Source organism: Lepus europaeus, chromosome 3 (assembly GCF_033115175.1).
Source record: "Lepus europaeus isolate LE1 chromosome 3, mLepTim1.pri, whole genome shotgun sequence".
Lineage (NCBI taxonomy): Eukaryota > Metazoa > Chordata > Mammalia > Lagomorpha > Leporidae > Lepus > Lepus europaeus.
In genome coordinates, this window is record NC_084829.1 from 85,858,829 (window position 1) to 85,871,760 (window position 12,932).

At 41.7% G+C, this 12,932-nt stretch overlaps 1 protein-coding gene across 1 annotated transcript in view; it reads right to left on the reverse strand.

Moving 5' to 3' along the window:
* The window catches only part of RNGTT (RNA guanylyltransferase and 5'-phosphatase), a 327,349-nt gene that overhangs the window by 213,893 nt on the left and 100,524 nt on the right, over positions 1–12,932 (reverse strand). Inside the window, exon 9 of the mRNA XM_062186494.1 lies at positions 10,881–11,016. Within this exon, the coding sequence (XP_062042478.1) occupies positions 10,881–11,016 (136 nt within the window). The remainder of the gene's footprint in view (positions 1–10,880; positions 11,017–12,932) is intronic.

Consider the following 12,932-nt stretch of genomic DNA (forward strand, 5'->3'; position numbering starts at 1 on the left):
TCCTCCGCCTAGCGGCGCCGGCACACCGGGTTCTAGTCCCGGTCAGGGCGCCGGATTCTGTCCCGGTTGCCACTCTTCCAGGCCAGCTCTCTGCTGTGGCCCAGGAGGGCAGTGGAGGATGGCCCAAGTGCTTGGGCTGCACCCGCATGGGAGACCAGGAGAAAGCACCTGGCTCCTGCCATTGGATCAGCGCGGTGCGCCGGCCGCAGCACACCGGCCGTGGCGGCCATTGGAGGGTGAACCAACTGCAAAAGGAAGACCTTTCTCTCTGTCTCTCTCTCTCTCACTATCCACTCTGCCTGTCAAAAAAAAAAAAAAAAAAAAAGATTATTAAAAAAAAAAAAAGAAAGACAATTTCTCTAAGATACTTGCTATTAACCATTTTTTTCTGATTTTTTAAAAATTTTATTTAAGGTATACTATATATATATATATATATATATATATGGAAATTGTCCCATTTCTAATGCCAATTCCTACATAAAACATCTTTAATTCTTGAGTAACTGGATGTGATTTATTTCCTCTCCGAACTACCGTAAGACTTGTTTTAAATTCATCTCTTTGGGTCATTGTTTTATTTGAAGGTCTCTGCCATCAATAGCAAGTATTCTCCACCATACCCAATAAAATAAAATGTCTCAACAGTATGTGAGGCTTTCTCCTCAACTCTCTAAGCAACGCCTACACTACACTCTGGGGATAGCAACATGAACATAATAAGCACTCAGCAAATACTAGCTGAATTATAAACTATGCTAAATTTTGACAAATGATGTTATTTGAGTTTTTTCTTTCTTATTAATTATAATAACAAAGTTGTAATTTAAATAAAATGGATATAACAAAACCAAAAAGGTTCCTTCCTGCTATTCCCATGAACCAGCTACCAGTACTGCCATAACAGGCTATGCCGTTTATATTCTGCATAGCTCTGGAGGTGTCAGTCAAACCCACTATGATGAGAATGGCAAATCCTGGAGATATGCAGGATAAACAATGCTTCCAACTGTATAATGTGGCCCTGAAAGCCACAAAGGGGTATGTTTGGATGGATGGATGGATAGATGGATGGATGGGTGGATGGATAGATAGATGAAGAGACATGTACACATATTCAAAGTTCATGGAAAAATAGAATTATGGGGCTGGCAAGGTGGCTCACTTAGTTAATCCTCCACCTGCGGCGCCAGCATCCCATATGGGCGCCAGGTTCTATTCCCAGTTGCTCCTCTTCCAGTCCAGCTCTCTGCTGTGGCCCGGGAGGGCAGGGGAGGATGGCCCAGGTGCTCGGGCCCCTGCACCCGCATGGGAGACCAGGAAGAAGCACCTGGCTCCTGCCTTCAGATCGGCATAGCTCTGGCCATAGCGGCCATTTGCGGGGTGAACCAACGGAAGAAAGACCTTTCTCTCTGTCTCTCTTTCTCACTGTCTAACTCTGTCAAATAAATTTTTAAAAAATTACAAAGAAAAATAGAATTACAAGTTTGCCTTGGGGCAAAAAAAATGTGAAATCCATGCAGATTTTTCATAATACAAATTTTCTACTTACTTTGTGAGACCCCCTCATGTATCACTTTTAGAAAATATTTCGGCTCAATCTGACTTGGCCCAAATGGTAGAGTTAGAAACGTGCCAGGGGATTCCAATTCAATCCCATCAAGGTGGCATGTACCAATACCATCTCACTAGTCCAAGTGATCAATTTCTGTTCACAATTGATCATAATGATAGGATTAACAGATCAAAGAGATCACATAAATAAGACTAGTGTCTGCTAATACTATCTGCTAGAATTAAGAATTCATGGGAAGCAGAATACACAGCAGACTCATAAAATGGCAGATGTCCTAAACAGCACTCTGGCCTCAGAATCAGCCCTTAAGGCATTCGGATCTGGCTGAAAAGCCCATGAGAGCATTTCAGGCATGGAAAGCCAAGACACTCTGGGGAAAAAAAAAAAAAACTAAATGAAAGATCTCTGCGAGTGAGAATCAGTGGAAAGAATGGGCCATCAAAGAAGGAGGTACCTTTCTCTAAAGGGAGGAGAGAACTTCCACTTTGACTATGACCTTGTCTAAATAAGATCGGAGTCAGAGAACTCAAAAGGCTTCCATAGCCTCAACAGCTCATGACAAGAGCCTAGGGTGATTTCTGACGCCATAAACAAGAATGTCAATTTGTTAAGTCAACAACAGGAGTCACTGTGTACTTACTCCTCATGTAGGATCTCTGTCCTTAATGTGTTGTACAATGTGAATTAATGCTATAACTAGCACTCAAACAGTATTTTACACTTTGTGTTTCTGTGTGGGTGCAAACTGTTGAAATCTTTACTTAATATATACTAAATTAATCTTCTGTATATAAAGAGAATTGAAAATGAATCTTGATGCGAATGAAATGGGAGAGGGAGCGGGAGATGGGAGGGTTGCGGGTGGGAGGGAAGTTATGGGGAGGAAAAGCCACTGTAATACATAAACTGTACTTTGGAAATTTATATTTATTAAACAAAAGTTAAAAAAAGAAAATATCTCATTATCCTACTGTCACAGGAATGATTATTTACTATTCTAGTAGTCCCACAGAGTATGCAGCATAGATAACTCTTTATGATATAATAGCTATGCTTTGTTCTATTTGTCATTAGAGCTCCATCCAACTGCACTGTCTTCTTTCCTCCTTCCTAATCATTAGAGGATGGCTCAGAGGCATCCTCTCTACCTGGATTCCTGTCGTGAACCATCTAATGCTTCCTTCATCTCATTTCCAGTGCTGTTCATCTCCCAAACAGGCACTCGCTCTCTCTAGGCTACATCCTGAACCTTCTCATCACGCCAACACTATACATCAGAAGTGACTAACACAAACATCCCATTCTCCAATCACATTCTCCCATCTTCTGGTTTGCACGTTCCAATATTTACCTGGTCAAACAAACAAACAAAAGCACATGGGATAGGGGAAATAAGCATTGAGGTCACTTGGAAAATGATTTTCCTTCTGCTAAACATGTAAGTACATATTTTCTACGTGATTTTTTTAATTAAAGTAATTTTATCATTGAAATTTGAAAGAAACATTCAAACAAGCCACTCTTCAATGTCTTAACATCTATATGCTGATACAAACCAGAACAGGAGGGTAAATGTTATCTAGATTAAGAACCATTCTCATATTTTCAAAGAATATTAACCAGACATAATTTAGTTCATAAAAGGGGGCAAAATGTCAGTATGGGCATTTAGTCCAGCACTTAAGACAGCAGTTAGGAAACCTATGCTCCACACTGCAGTATCTGGATTCAGTACCCAGCTCTGACTCTTGACTCCAGCTTCCTGTTAATGTAGACCCTGGAAGGCAGCAAAGGTTGCTCAAGTAACTGGGTTCCTGCCACCCATGTATAAGACTTGGATTTATTATCCAGCTCTCAGCTGTCATGAGAGCCAAAATATACAAACTATTTATAATTTATATCTATTTTATAATTAAACTTCTATATATCAGGAGAGACACTAAAGAAGTAAAATATATTTTTAAATGTGAAACAAACTAATAAATACTCCAATAAGACAAAACATCCCATAAATCAGTAAGAAAAAGATAAACATCAAACAGAAAAATATAGAAAGGATCTGAAAAAGCAACTCTCAGAAGAACTGCAATAATTCATAAAGAAATAAAAAAGGTTAAGCCTGACTAACAATAACATTAATGCAAATTAAAAGAGAAACATGGGGCCAGCACTGTGGGTAAAGCCGCCGCCTGCAGTGCTGATATCCCATATGGGCGACGGTTCCAGTCCCAGCTGCTCCACTTCCGATCCAGCTCTCTGCTATGGCCTGGGAAAGCGTTAGAAGGTGGCCCAAGTCCTTGGGCCCCTGCGCCCACGTGGGAGACCTGGAAGAAGTTCCTGGCTCCTGACTTCGGATTGGCACAGCTCCAGCCGTTGCAGCTAATTAAGGAGTGAACCAACAGAAGGAAGAGCTTTCTCTCTGTCTCTCTCTCACTGTCTGTAACTCTTACCTGTCAAATAAATAAATAAAATTTTAAAAAATCTTAAAAAAAAAAGATGCCACTTGAGACACCTGCAACCCATCCGTATCACAGTGCCTGGGTTTGAGTCCTATCTCCACTTCTGATTCCAGCTTTCTCCTAATAAACACTGAGGGAGGCAGCAGGTAACGGCTCCAGTGCCTGAGCCCCTGCCACGCATGTGGAAGATCCAAATGAGTTCCTGTCTCCTGGCTTTAGCCTGGCCCAGCCCCAGCTTTTCTAGGCCCTTGGGGAGTGAAACGGAGGACTGAAGCCCTCTGGCTGTCTCACTCTGCCTTTCAAATAACATGAAAACTTATAGAAATTTTAAATGGAGAAAAACGTTAATTGTACTATGTGCCAGGCACTATCATCATCACTTTACAAGCTTTCCAACTTAGTCACAATAGTTCAAAGAACTAACTACTGTTAGCCTCAACTTACCACCACTGAGTAAACTGCATGAGGTACCTCCATGTAATAACTGAGTGACCCAGTGAAGCCACAGGAATTAGCGCTCTTAACCACTGCTGTACTATTTCCTAAGATGGAAAAGCCAGTCTTCCAACTCATCAAATGAGAAAATACTACATCAAAAACAGTGTTTCAGATCATGTGCAGATCCTCTATACATGACTGGCATAATTGTACAAGTGTTCAAACTTCCTGGAAATGAGGGTGACATTTGTACCAGGGGGTATTCAAAACGTTCATGAAAAATGCATGCCTGCGGCGCCGCCATCCCATATGAGCGCCAGTTCCAGTCCTGGTTGCTCCTCTTCCAGTCCAGCTCTCTGCTGTGGCCTGGGAAGGTAGTGGAGGATGGCCCAAGTGCTTGGGTCCTGCACCCGCATGGGAGACCAGGAGAAGCACCTGGCTCCTGGCTTTGGATCGGCGCAGTGTGCCAGCCATGGCAGCCATTTGGGGGGTGAACCATCGGAAGGAAGACCTTTCTCTCTGTCTCTCTCTCTCTCACTGTCTAACTCTGCCTGTCAAATAAATAAAAAATAAAATAAAAATAAATTTAAAAACATCTTTTCACACCAAAACCAACTTGTATTAATGTATTATAACATGTCTGAACAGGATCTAGTTTCAGGAATGAAGAAGAATAAGATATCAGTTTGAAAAGGACCCTATCAAAACAGCATGAATTCTACTAAAATTGAAGCAAAAACATCCGATTTATGAAACTGTAGGCAACAATGCCCTCAAAGAAATCAGCGTTTTAAGCCGGCGCCGCAGCTCACTAGGCTAATCCTCCGCCTTGCGGCACCGGCACACCAGGTTCTAGTCCCGGTCGGGGCACCAATCCTGTCCCGGTCGCCACTCTTCCAGGCCAGCTCTCTGCTGTGGCCAGGGAGTGCAGTGGAGGATGGCCCAAGTCCTTGGGCCCTGCACCCCATGGGAGACCAGGAGAAGCACCTGGCTCCTGCCATCGGATCAGCGCGGTGCGCCAGCCGCAGCACGCCAACCGCGGCGGCCATTGGAGGGTGAACCAACGGCAAAAGGAAGACCTTTCTCTCTGTCTCTCTCTCTCACTGTCCACTCTGCCTGTCAAAAATTAAAAAAATAATAAAAATTAAAAAACAACAACAACAAAAAAAAAGAAATCAGCGTTTTACAAATAGATAAACTCATTTTAAGAAAGGACAAGTTTGGAGTTAAGGTGGAGGAACAGGGAGGGAGCTTATTGCTCTAGCCTAGGGGAAGAGTTTTAAAAAGTGAAGAGAGGCCGGCGCCGTGGCTCAACAGGCTAATCCTCCGCCTTGCGGCGCCGGCACACCGGGTTCTAGTCCCGGTCGGGGCACCGATCCTGTCCCGGTTGCCCCTCTTCCAGGCCAGCTCTCTGCTGTGGCCAGGGAGTGCAGTGGAGGATGGCCCAAGTGTTTGGGCTCTGCACCCCATGGGAGACCAGGAGAAGCACCTGGCTCCTGCCATCGGAACAGCGCGGTGCGCCGGCCGCAGCGCGCTACCGCGGCGGCCATTAGAGGGTGAACCAACGGCAAAGGAAGACCTTTCTCTCTGTCTCTCTCTCTCTCACTGTCCACTCTGCCTGTCAAAAAAAAAAAAAAAGTGAAGAGAGTGCAGTCTCAGGGAAGAGTTGAGAAAACGGCAGAGGAAACTCCACACAAATCAGAAGGACACTATGGACCTAAAGGGAGGGTGTGGACATGCACATCTTGGGAGTACAGCAGTCGAGAACCTCAGTATCAGCTTTGGAGTAAGGTGAGCCCAGACTGCAGTAGGCCAAGCCACTGGAGATAAAGCTGCAGGAAGAGCCCAGCGGGAATCCCAGTTTGGAGCCCTGTGGGAGATAGTGTACCTGCTAACCTAGAAAGGAAAAAAGGGAGCACGTTTTCTTTCCCTGACCACCAGGCACCGGTGTCCTACAACTAGCAGAGAGGAGGCAGGTGCCATTTTGGACATACGCCAACAGGTGCTCCAGCTCGTGTCTGCATGCCCAGCAACCAGACGAGAGAAGACGCCTGAGTTTGGCTGGGAGAACTGACAGGGGCCTGGGAGCTCGTGACTGTGGGAGCCTTCTGTGCTGGGACTCAGAAAACACTGGAAAACATCATACTTGGTGAAATAAGCCAGTCCCAAAAGGACAATGCCATATGTTTTCCCTGACCTGCGATAACTAATAGAGCACCTAAAAGGCAATCTAAAAGAAGTGAAATTAACACTTTGAGAAGCAATGACTTTGAACAGCCCTTGTCTTGACTCAAGAACAGTTTTTTTTTTTTTCATACAATTTGCTGAACTCTTTACTTAGTATAGAGTTAATCGTATGTGTATAGTTAATTGAAAATAGATCTTAGTAAAAAGTAAGAGTGGGAATAGGACAGGGAGGAGGAAGAGGGGTGCGAGTGTGGGTAGGAGGGTGGGCACAGTAGGAAGAATCACTATATTCCTAAAGTTGTACTTATGAAATGCATGAAGTCTGTATTCCTTAAATAAAAGGTTTCAGGGGGTGGGGGAAGAAAGAAAGGAAAAGGGCAAGATGATGTTGAAGAAGGAATCTGCAACAGTTTCTTTCCACATCAGTTTGCTTGGAAATTTATCTTGTTTGTGTCACAATTGAAGAGGACTGACAACTAACAACAGAAATAATAACCAGGTCTGGCATTGTGGAGTAGCAGGAAAAGCCCCTGCCTGCAGTGCCGGCATCCCATATGAGCAATGATTCATGTTACCGCTGTTCTATTTCAGATCTAGCTCCCTGCTATTGGCCTGGAAAAGCAAGGGAGGATGGCCCAACTGCCTGGGTCCCTGCCACCCACATGGGAGACCTGGATGAAGCTCCTGGCTCCTGGCTCCTGGCTCCTGGCTCCAGGCTTCAGGCTCCAGGCTTCAACCTGGCTCAGCTCTAGCTGTTGGGGCCATTTAGGGAGTGCTGACCCAGTCAATGGAAGATCTCACGCTTTGTATTTCTCTCCCTCTCTCTGTAACTCTTTCAAAATAAATAAATAAATCTTTAAGAAAGAAAAAAATAAATAATAGCCGATACCACAGACATCTGAACTGCTTCAGCTTTACACAAATCTGACTAAAAAAGGCTAAACAAACTTTCTGCTTCATGTTCTGCCTAGATCAGCTGTAGACAAGAACAAAGCTTAAAACAGAAATTATAAACATAAAGTTTGGGTGGGAGCAAGACCCTGAAGTATTTCTTTTAAGAACTGTAAAAGGAGACGAAACATGGCTTTACCTGTATGATCCTAAGGATGATGTATAATCAATGCAATGGCTACCACCAGGTAGAAGCAATCCAATTAAAACAAAAGCAGAACAGACAAGAGCAAAGGTCAGGGTGATAGTTTTTGAGGAGATGCTCACAGCGTTTTGTTTGTTGACTTCTGGAAGGGCCAAAGAAGGATACGGTCTGCTTATCCAGAGAGTGTTTTGAGGAAGTTGGACAAACCTTTAGCAGAAAAGCTTCACAAAAGAGGCCTTACCACTAATTCCTGTCATCCAAATAAGGTAATTCTGTGACAGTTTGAAGAGATACATACCATCAGGTATGCACCTTAGAGTTCTGATTTGGCTCCTTTTTTTAAAAACAAAGATTTGTTTATTTTATTTGAATGCCAGAGTTACAGAAGAGAGAGAGAGAGAGATCTGCTGTCTGCTGGTTTACTCCTCAATGGCCACAAGAGCCGGGGCTGAGCCAGTCCAAAGCCAGAAACTTCTTTCAGGTCTCCTACGTGGGTACAGTGCCCAAGTACATGGGCCGTATTCCCGCTGCTTTCCCAGGCGCATTAGCTGGGAGCTGGATCAGAAGTGGAGCAGCCAGGACTCAAATTGGTACCCATATGGGATACTTGCATACCACAATGCCAGTCCCTGATTTGGCTCCTTGTGACTTATGTTTCCTAACCTTAAAAAATAAATCTTTTAAGGTATCCATTTTTCTTTAGTTAAATATGCAAAAAAGACAGCATCAACATGATTAAATTCCCAGGACTCTCAGATATTTAGGGAAAGACTAAATGCCTGGTATCACTGCTTATAAATAAACTGTCTTGAACTTGATGCACTGTTGGAACAGTACATATTTTAACAGGCAACTTTTTAATCCTACAGTTTATAAAACCAACACAACTTGGAAAGCCTAAATAATGATGCTTATATAGACAATGATAACCATTCAGACATATACATGGGAAAGATGTCCCAAACAAATATAAAGCACAAAAAAAAAGACAAACACTTGCAATGTTTGGTTCCATTCATGCAAAACTATGTAACAACACATGTGCCTATATATTTGACCAGAACTCTCATTTTCAATGAGATAAAAGGTACCATAACTAATCAGAATCTTTCTAAAATGAGGTCCCAATCTTTTTTTTTTTTTTTAATTTGACAGATAGAGTCAGACAGTGAGAGAGAGAGAGAGACAGAGAAAGGTCTTCCTTCTGTTGGTTCACTCCCCAAATGGCCACAACCGCTGGCACCGTGCTGATCCGAAGCCAGGAGTCAGGTGCTTCCTCCAGGTCTCCCACATGGGTGCAGGCGCCCAAGCCCCTAGGCCATCCTCCACTGCTCCTGGGCCATAGCAGAGAGCTGGACTAGAAGAGGAGCAACCGGGACTAGAACCCAGAGCCCACATGGGATGCCGGCGCTGCAGACGGAAGATTAACCAAGTGAGCCATGGCACTGCCTCCCCCACCAATCTTTCTAACAATTCTGATACAAGTCTCTGTTTAAGAATCTATGCTCTTAGTTGCTATCATTAATATGCATGTGTTATATTCCATAGGAACAGATGTATGATTGAGTACCCTATCACAGAGAAAAGTCTGGAATTATGGTCATCCAAATGGTTACAGAGATTTCTCCAACATTCAGAGTTCAGATGATTTTTACTAGCTTTCTGATAATGTTCTACATTATTTTTATTTAAATAAACTAATACTTTCAGGATTAGGGGAAAGAAAAGCTATTCACATGAGAGAAAATAAAATATTTTTAATTAAGTGATTTTGTGATTAATAAATACATATTTTCTGAGACCAGTACTGTGGTACAGTGGAGTTAAGCTGCCACTTGGCAACAATAGCATCCCACATCTGAGTGCCAGTTCAAGTCGTGGCTACTCTGCTTCTGATCCAGGTCCCTGCTACTACACCTGGGAAGACAGTGAAAATGGCCTAAGTACTTGGACTCCTACCATCCATTTGGGAGACCAGGATGGAGCTTTGAGCTCCTGGCTTTGGCCTGCCCCAGCTATATTGTTGTGGCCATTAGAGAACTGAATCAGCAAATGGAAGATGTGGATCTCTCACCTGCCCTCCATCTCTCCCTCCCACTCCCCATCTCTTTCACATAAATAAAATAAATCTTTAAAAAAAAAAAAAAAAAAAACACATACTTTCTGGAATGGGAGTCTTCTTAACAGCTTTACAAATTCAACTATAAAAGTACTGGTTGTGGAGCCAATGCTGTGCTTAGCAGGTAAAGCAGTCACCTGCAGTGCCAGCATCCCATATGGACTACTACAGTTCCCAACCAGCTGCCTGCTAATGTACCTGCGAAAGCAGCAGAAGATGGCCCAAGCACCAGGGCCCCTGGACCCATGTGGGAAACCTGGGAGAAGCTCCTGGCTCCTAACTTCAGATCGTTCAGCTCCAGCCATTGCAGGCATTTGGGGAGTGAACCAGTGAATGGAAGATTCATATTTTCTCTCTCTCTCTCTCTCTCTCCTCTCCTCTCCTCTCCTCTCCACTCCTCTCCTCTCCTCTCTCCTCTCTCCTCTCTCTCTCTGCCTTTCAAATAAATAAATAAATAAATAAATAAATAAATAAATCTGTTTTTTTAAAAAAAAGTACTAGTTGCTTTCAAAGGCATGATTCGCTCTTAAAACAAAGATTATCAGTCCTTATCACTAAAAGCCATGGAAAATGTGGTACGTAGTATTACATACCTCAGATGACAAGTAAAATAAAAAAAAAAATCAGTCTTTTTCTCAGTCTTTTTCAACAAAAATGTTTCCAGCCACAAAAAAAACAAATCAAGATTTAATGTTGCCCCTTTATTCTCATACCAAGTAATAAAGATCAATACAGATTTCATTTTACTCAATTTAACAACTTTCTCCACTAAAGAAAACAGGTTCAAAATTCTATTTAGGTTCAAAGATTAAATTAGCAGCTTTCTCTTTAAAAAAGAACAAATTCAATGAAAGTGCAGTTAAGAAGTAAATGAAACAGCATTCAAATAAAAACTAGATTTTGATTCTAAATAGTTTTTAAAATACAATTTATGAGGAAAAGAAAGATCATAATTTTAATTGTTTAAATATATATGTATGCATAGATAAAATAAATATGACTTACCCCATCCAAAAGAGTATTCGATAAATGCATACGAAGATCTTTACGAAATGGAAATTCCAGATTTGAAACATGAAACACTGAATTGTCTCTATCAATCATAAAAACTTCATTTGTGCCATCAATCAACATCATATAACTGTAAGTTAAACATTAAAAAGGCAAGATTAACAGTATAATATCAAGAATAAGGGGAGTGGGCATTTAGCCTAGTGGTTAAGGTGCCAACATTCTGTATTAGAGTGCCTGGGTTCAATTCCCACCTCTAGTTTCTAGCTGCACCTTCTCTCCAATGCAACCAGGAAGCAACAATGATGGCTCAAGTAATTAGGTTCTTGCTACTCACATGGGCGACAAGGATTGAGATCCTGGCTCCAGGCTCCAGGCTCCAGTCCTGGTCTAGTCCCAGTCATTGTAGGCATTTGGAGAGTGAACCAGCAAATGGGAGCTCGCTTTTATCTGTATCTCTATCTCTGTAGCCTGGTATCCTTCTTTTCCTCTCCCCCTCCCTTCCCTGTCTCTCAAATAAAATAATTCTTTTTTAAAATACGATGGTTGTAGGAAATATAAATAAACTGGTTTTTCTTACCCTTACATCTTTACGGACTTATGTTCACTAGAGTCCCTTTATCAGGTAGATTAAAATATCACAAAAAGAGGCAGGCATTTGGCTAACAGCCAAATGGGACACCTGCATCCCAGATCGGAGTAACTGGGTTAGAGTCCCAGCTCCACTCCCAATTCCAGCTTCCTGCTAATGCATACCCTGGGAGACAAGCAGGTGATGGCTCAAACAGTTGGGTCCCTGCCATCTATATGGAAGATCCAGATTGAGTTCCTAGCTCCAGTTTATCCCACAGTACAGAGCCACATCTGGTAGAGTCACCAGGGGCATGTGAGGAGTGAACTTACAGACAAGAGGAGCTTACTCATACATTCTCTCTCTTTCTCTGCTTCTCAAATAAACAAATATTTTTAAGAAAATGTCACAAAAATAATCTTTAATCTCTTTATTTCCTATAATAAACAAAGTATCAAGTAATGTTTTCATGAAGATAATGTGTACCCAATAACCTTATGACTAATCTTAAGAAAAATATTATTTTTTATTAAACATCAAAATGTTTTAATGTCTACAAAACACACATACACACACATACAACTGCTTGTTATTGACTTAACAACTATATGAATTGAGTACTACTTTCTCCACTTCAGAAGAGAAAAACCAGTGAGTGACTTGAACCTCAAACTATGCAATGCTCTCCCTACCACACCAGTTAGCAAAACTCTGAATGCCTCTCTTTGAATCCATATCATACATAGCCAGAATATCACAATCTCAGATACAATTTTTCTTCTCATTCATGTCTAAACAATTAAGATATTTTCAAATATAATCCACAGGAACTTTTATTAGCCTTGATTTTCTTAAACCCAACCAATATATAAGAAAATTTACTTAATTTGTTGATCTTCCAATGGTCAAGTTACCATCTCTGATTCCCCATAAGCAGATTATCAACAATGGGATTCTATTTCACCCCATATATAAAAGCCAAATTCAGGTAGATTCAAGTTGAGAAAATTACAAACTGAGTGGCTATGCTATCTAATGAATAATATGTCTTGGGGTGATAAGAGAGACCACATCACAGTACCAAAGTCTTCAAAGAATGAGAAAAATTGACAGCAAAAAGAAGGATTGGAATACTAAAGTAGGAGCCTCAAATCAACAATCATTTTGCTAAACTGTTTTTCATTGGTTTTAAATGTGGAAAGAATGGAATAATCAGTCTGTCCCAGAGAAAATAGAGAATGCTGATGAGAGGGACTGTCCAAATTCTTATGTGCAGGATTTATATGGTACATCAGGAAAAAACAGCAGTCAGGGAAAGATGGAGCTCAATCAGATTAAAATCATGGAACAGAAAAAAACATGAAATGAAGAAATGTGAGCCAGTACTGTATATGGAGACAAACATAATAAAGGACAATTGGTTTACTATAAACAAGTGTTATAAAAAGCAAACTATGTATGTTTAGGATAGGTTA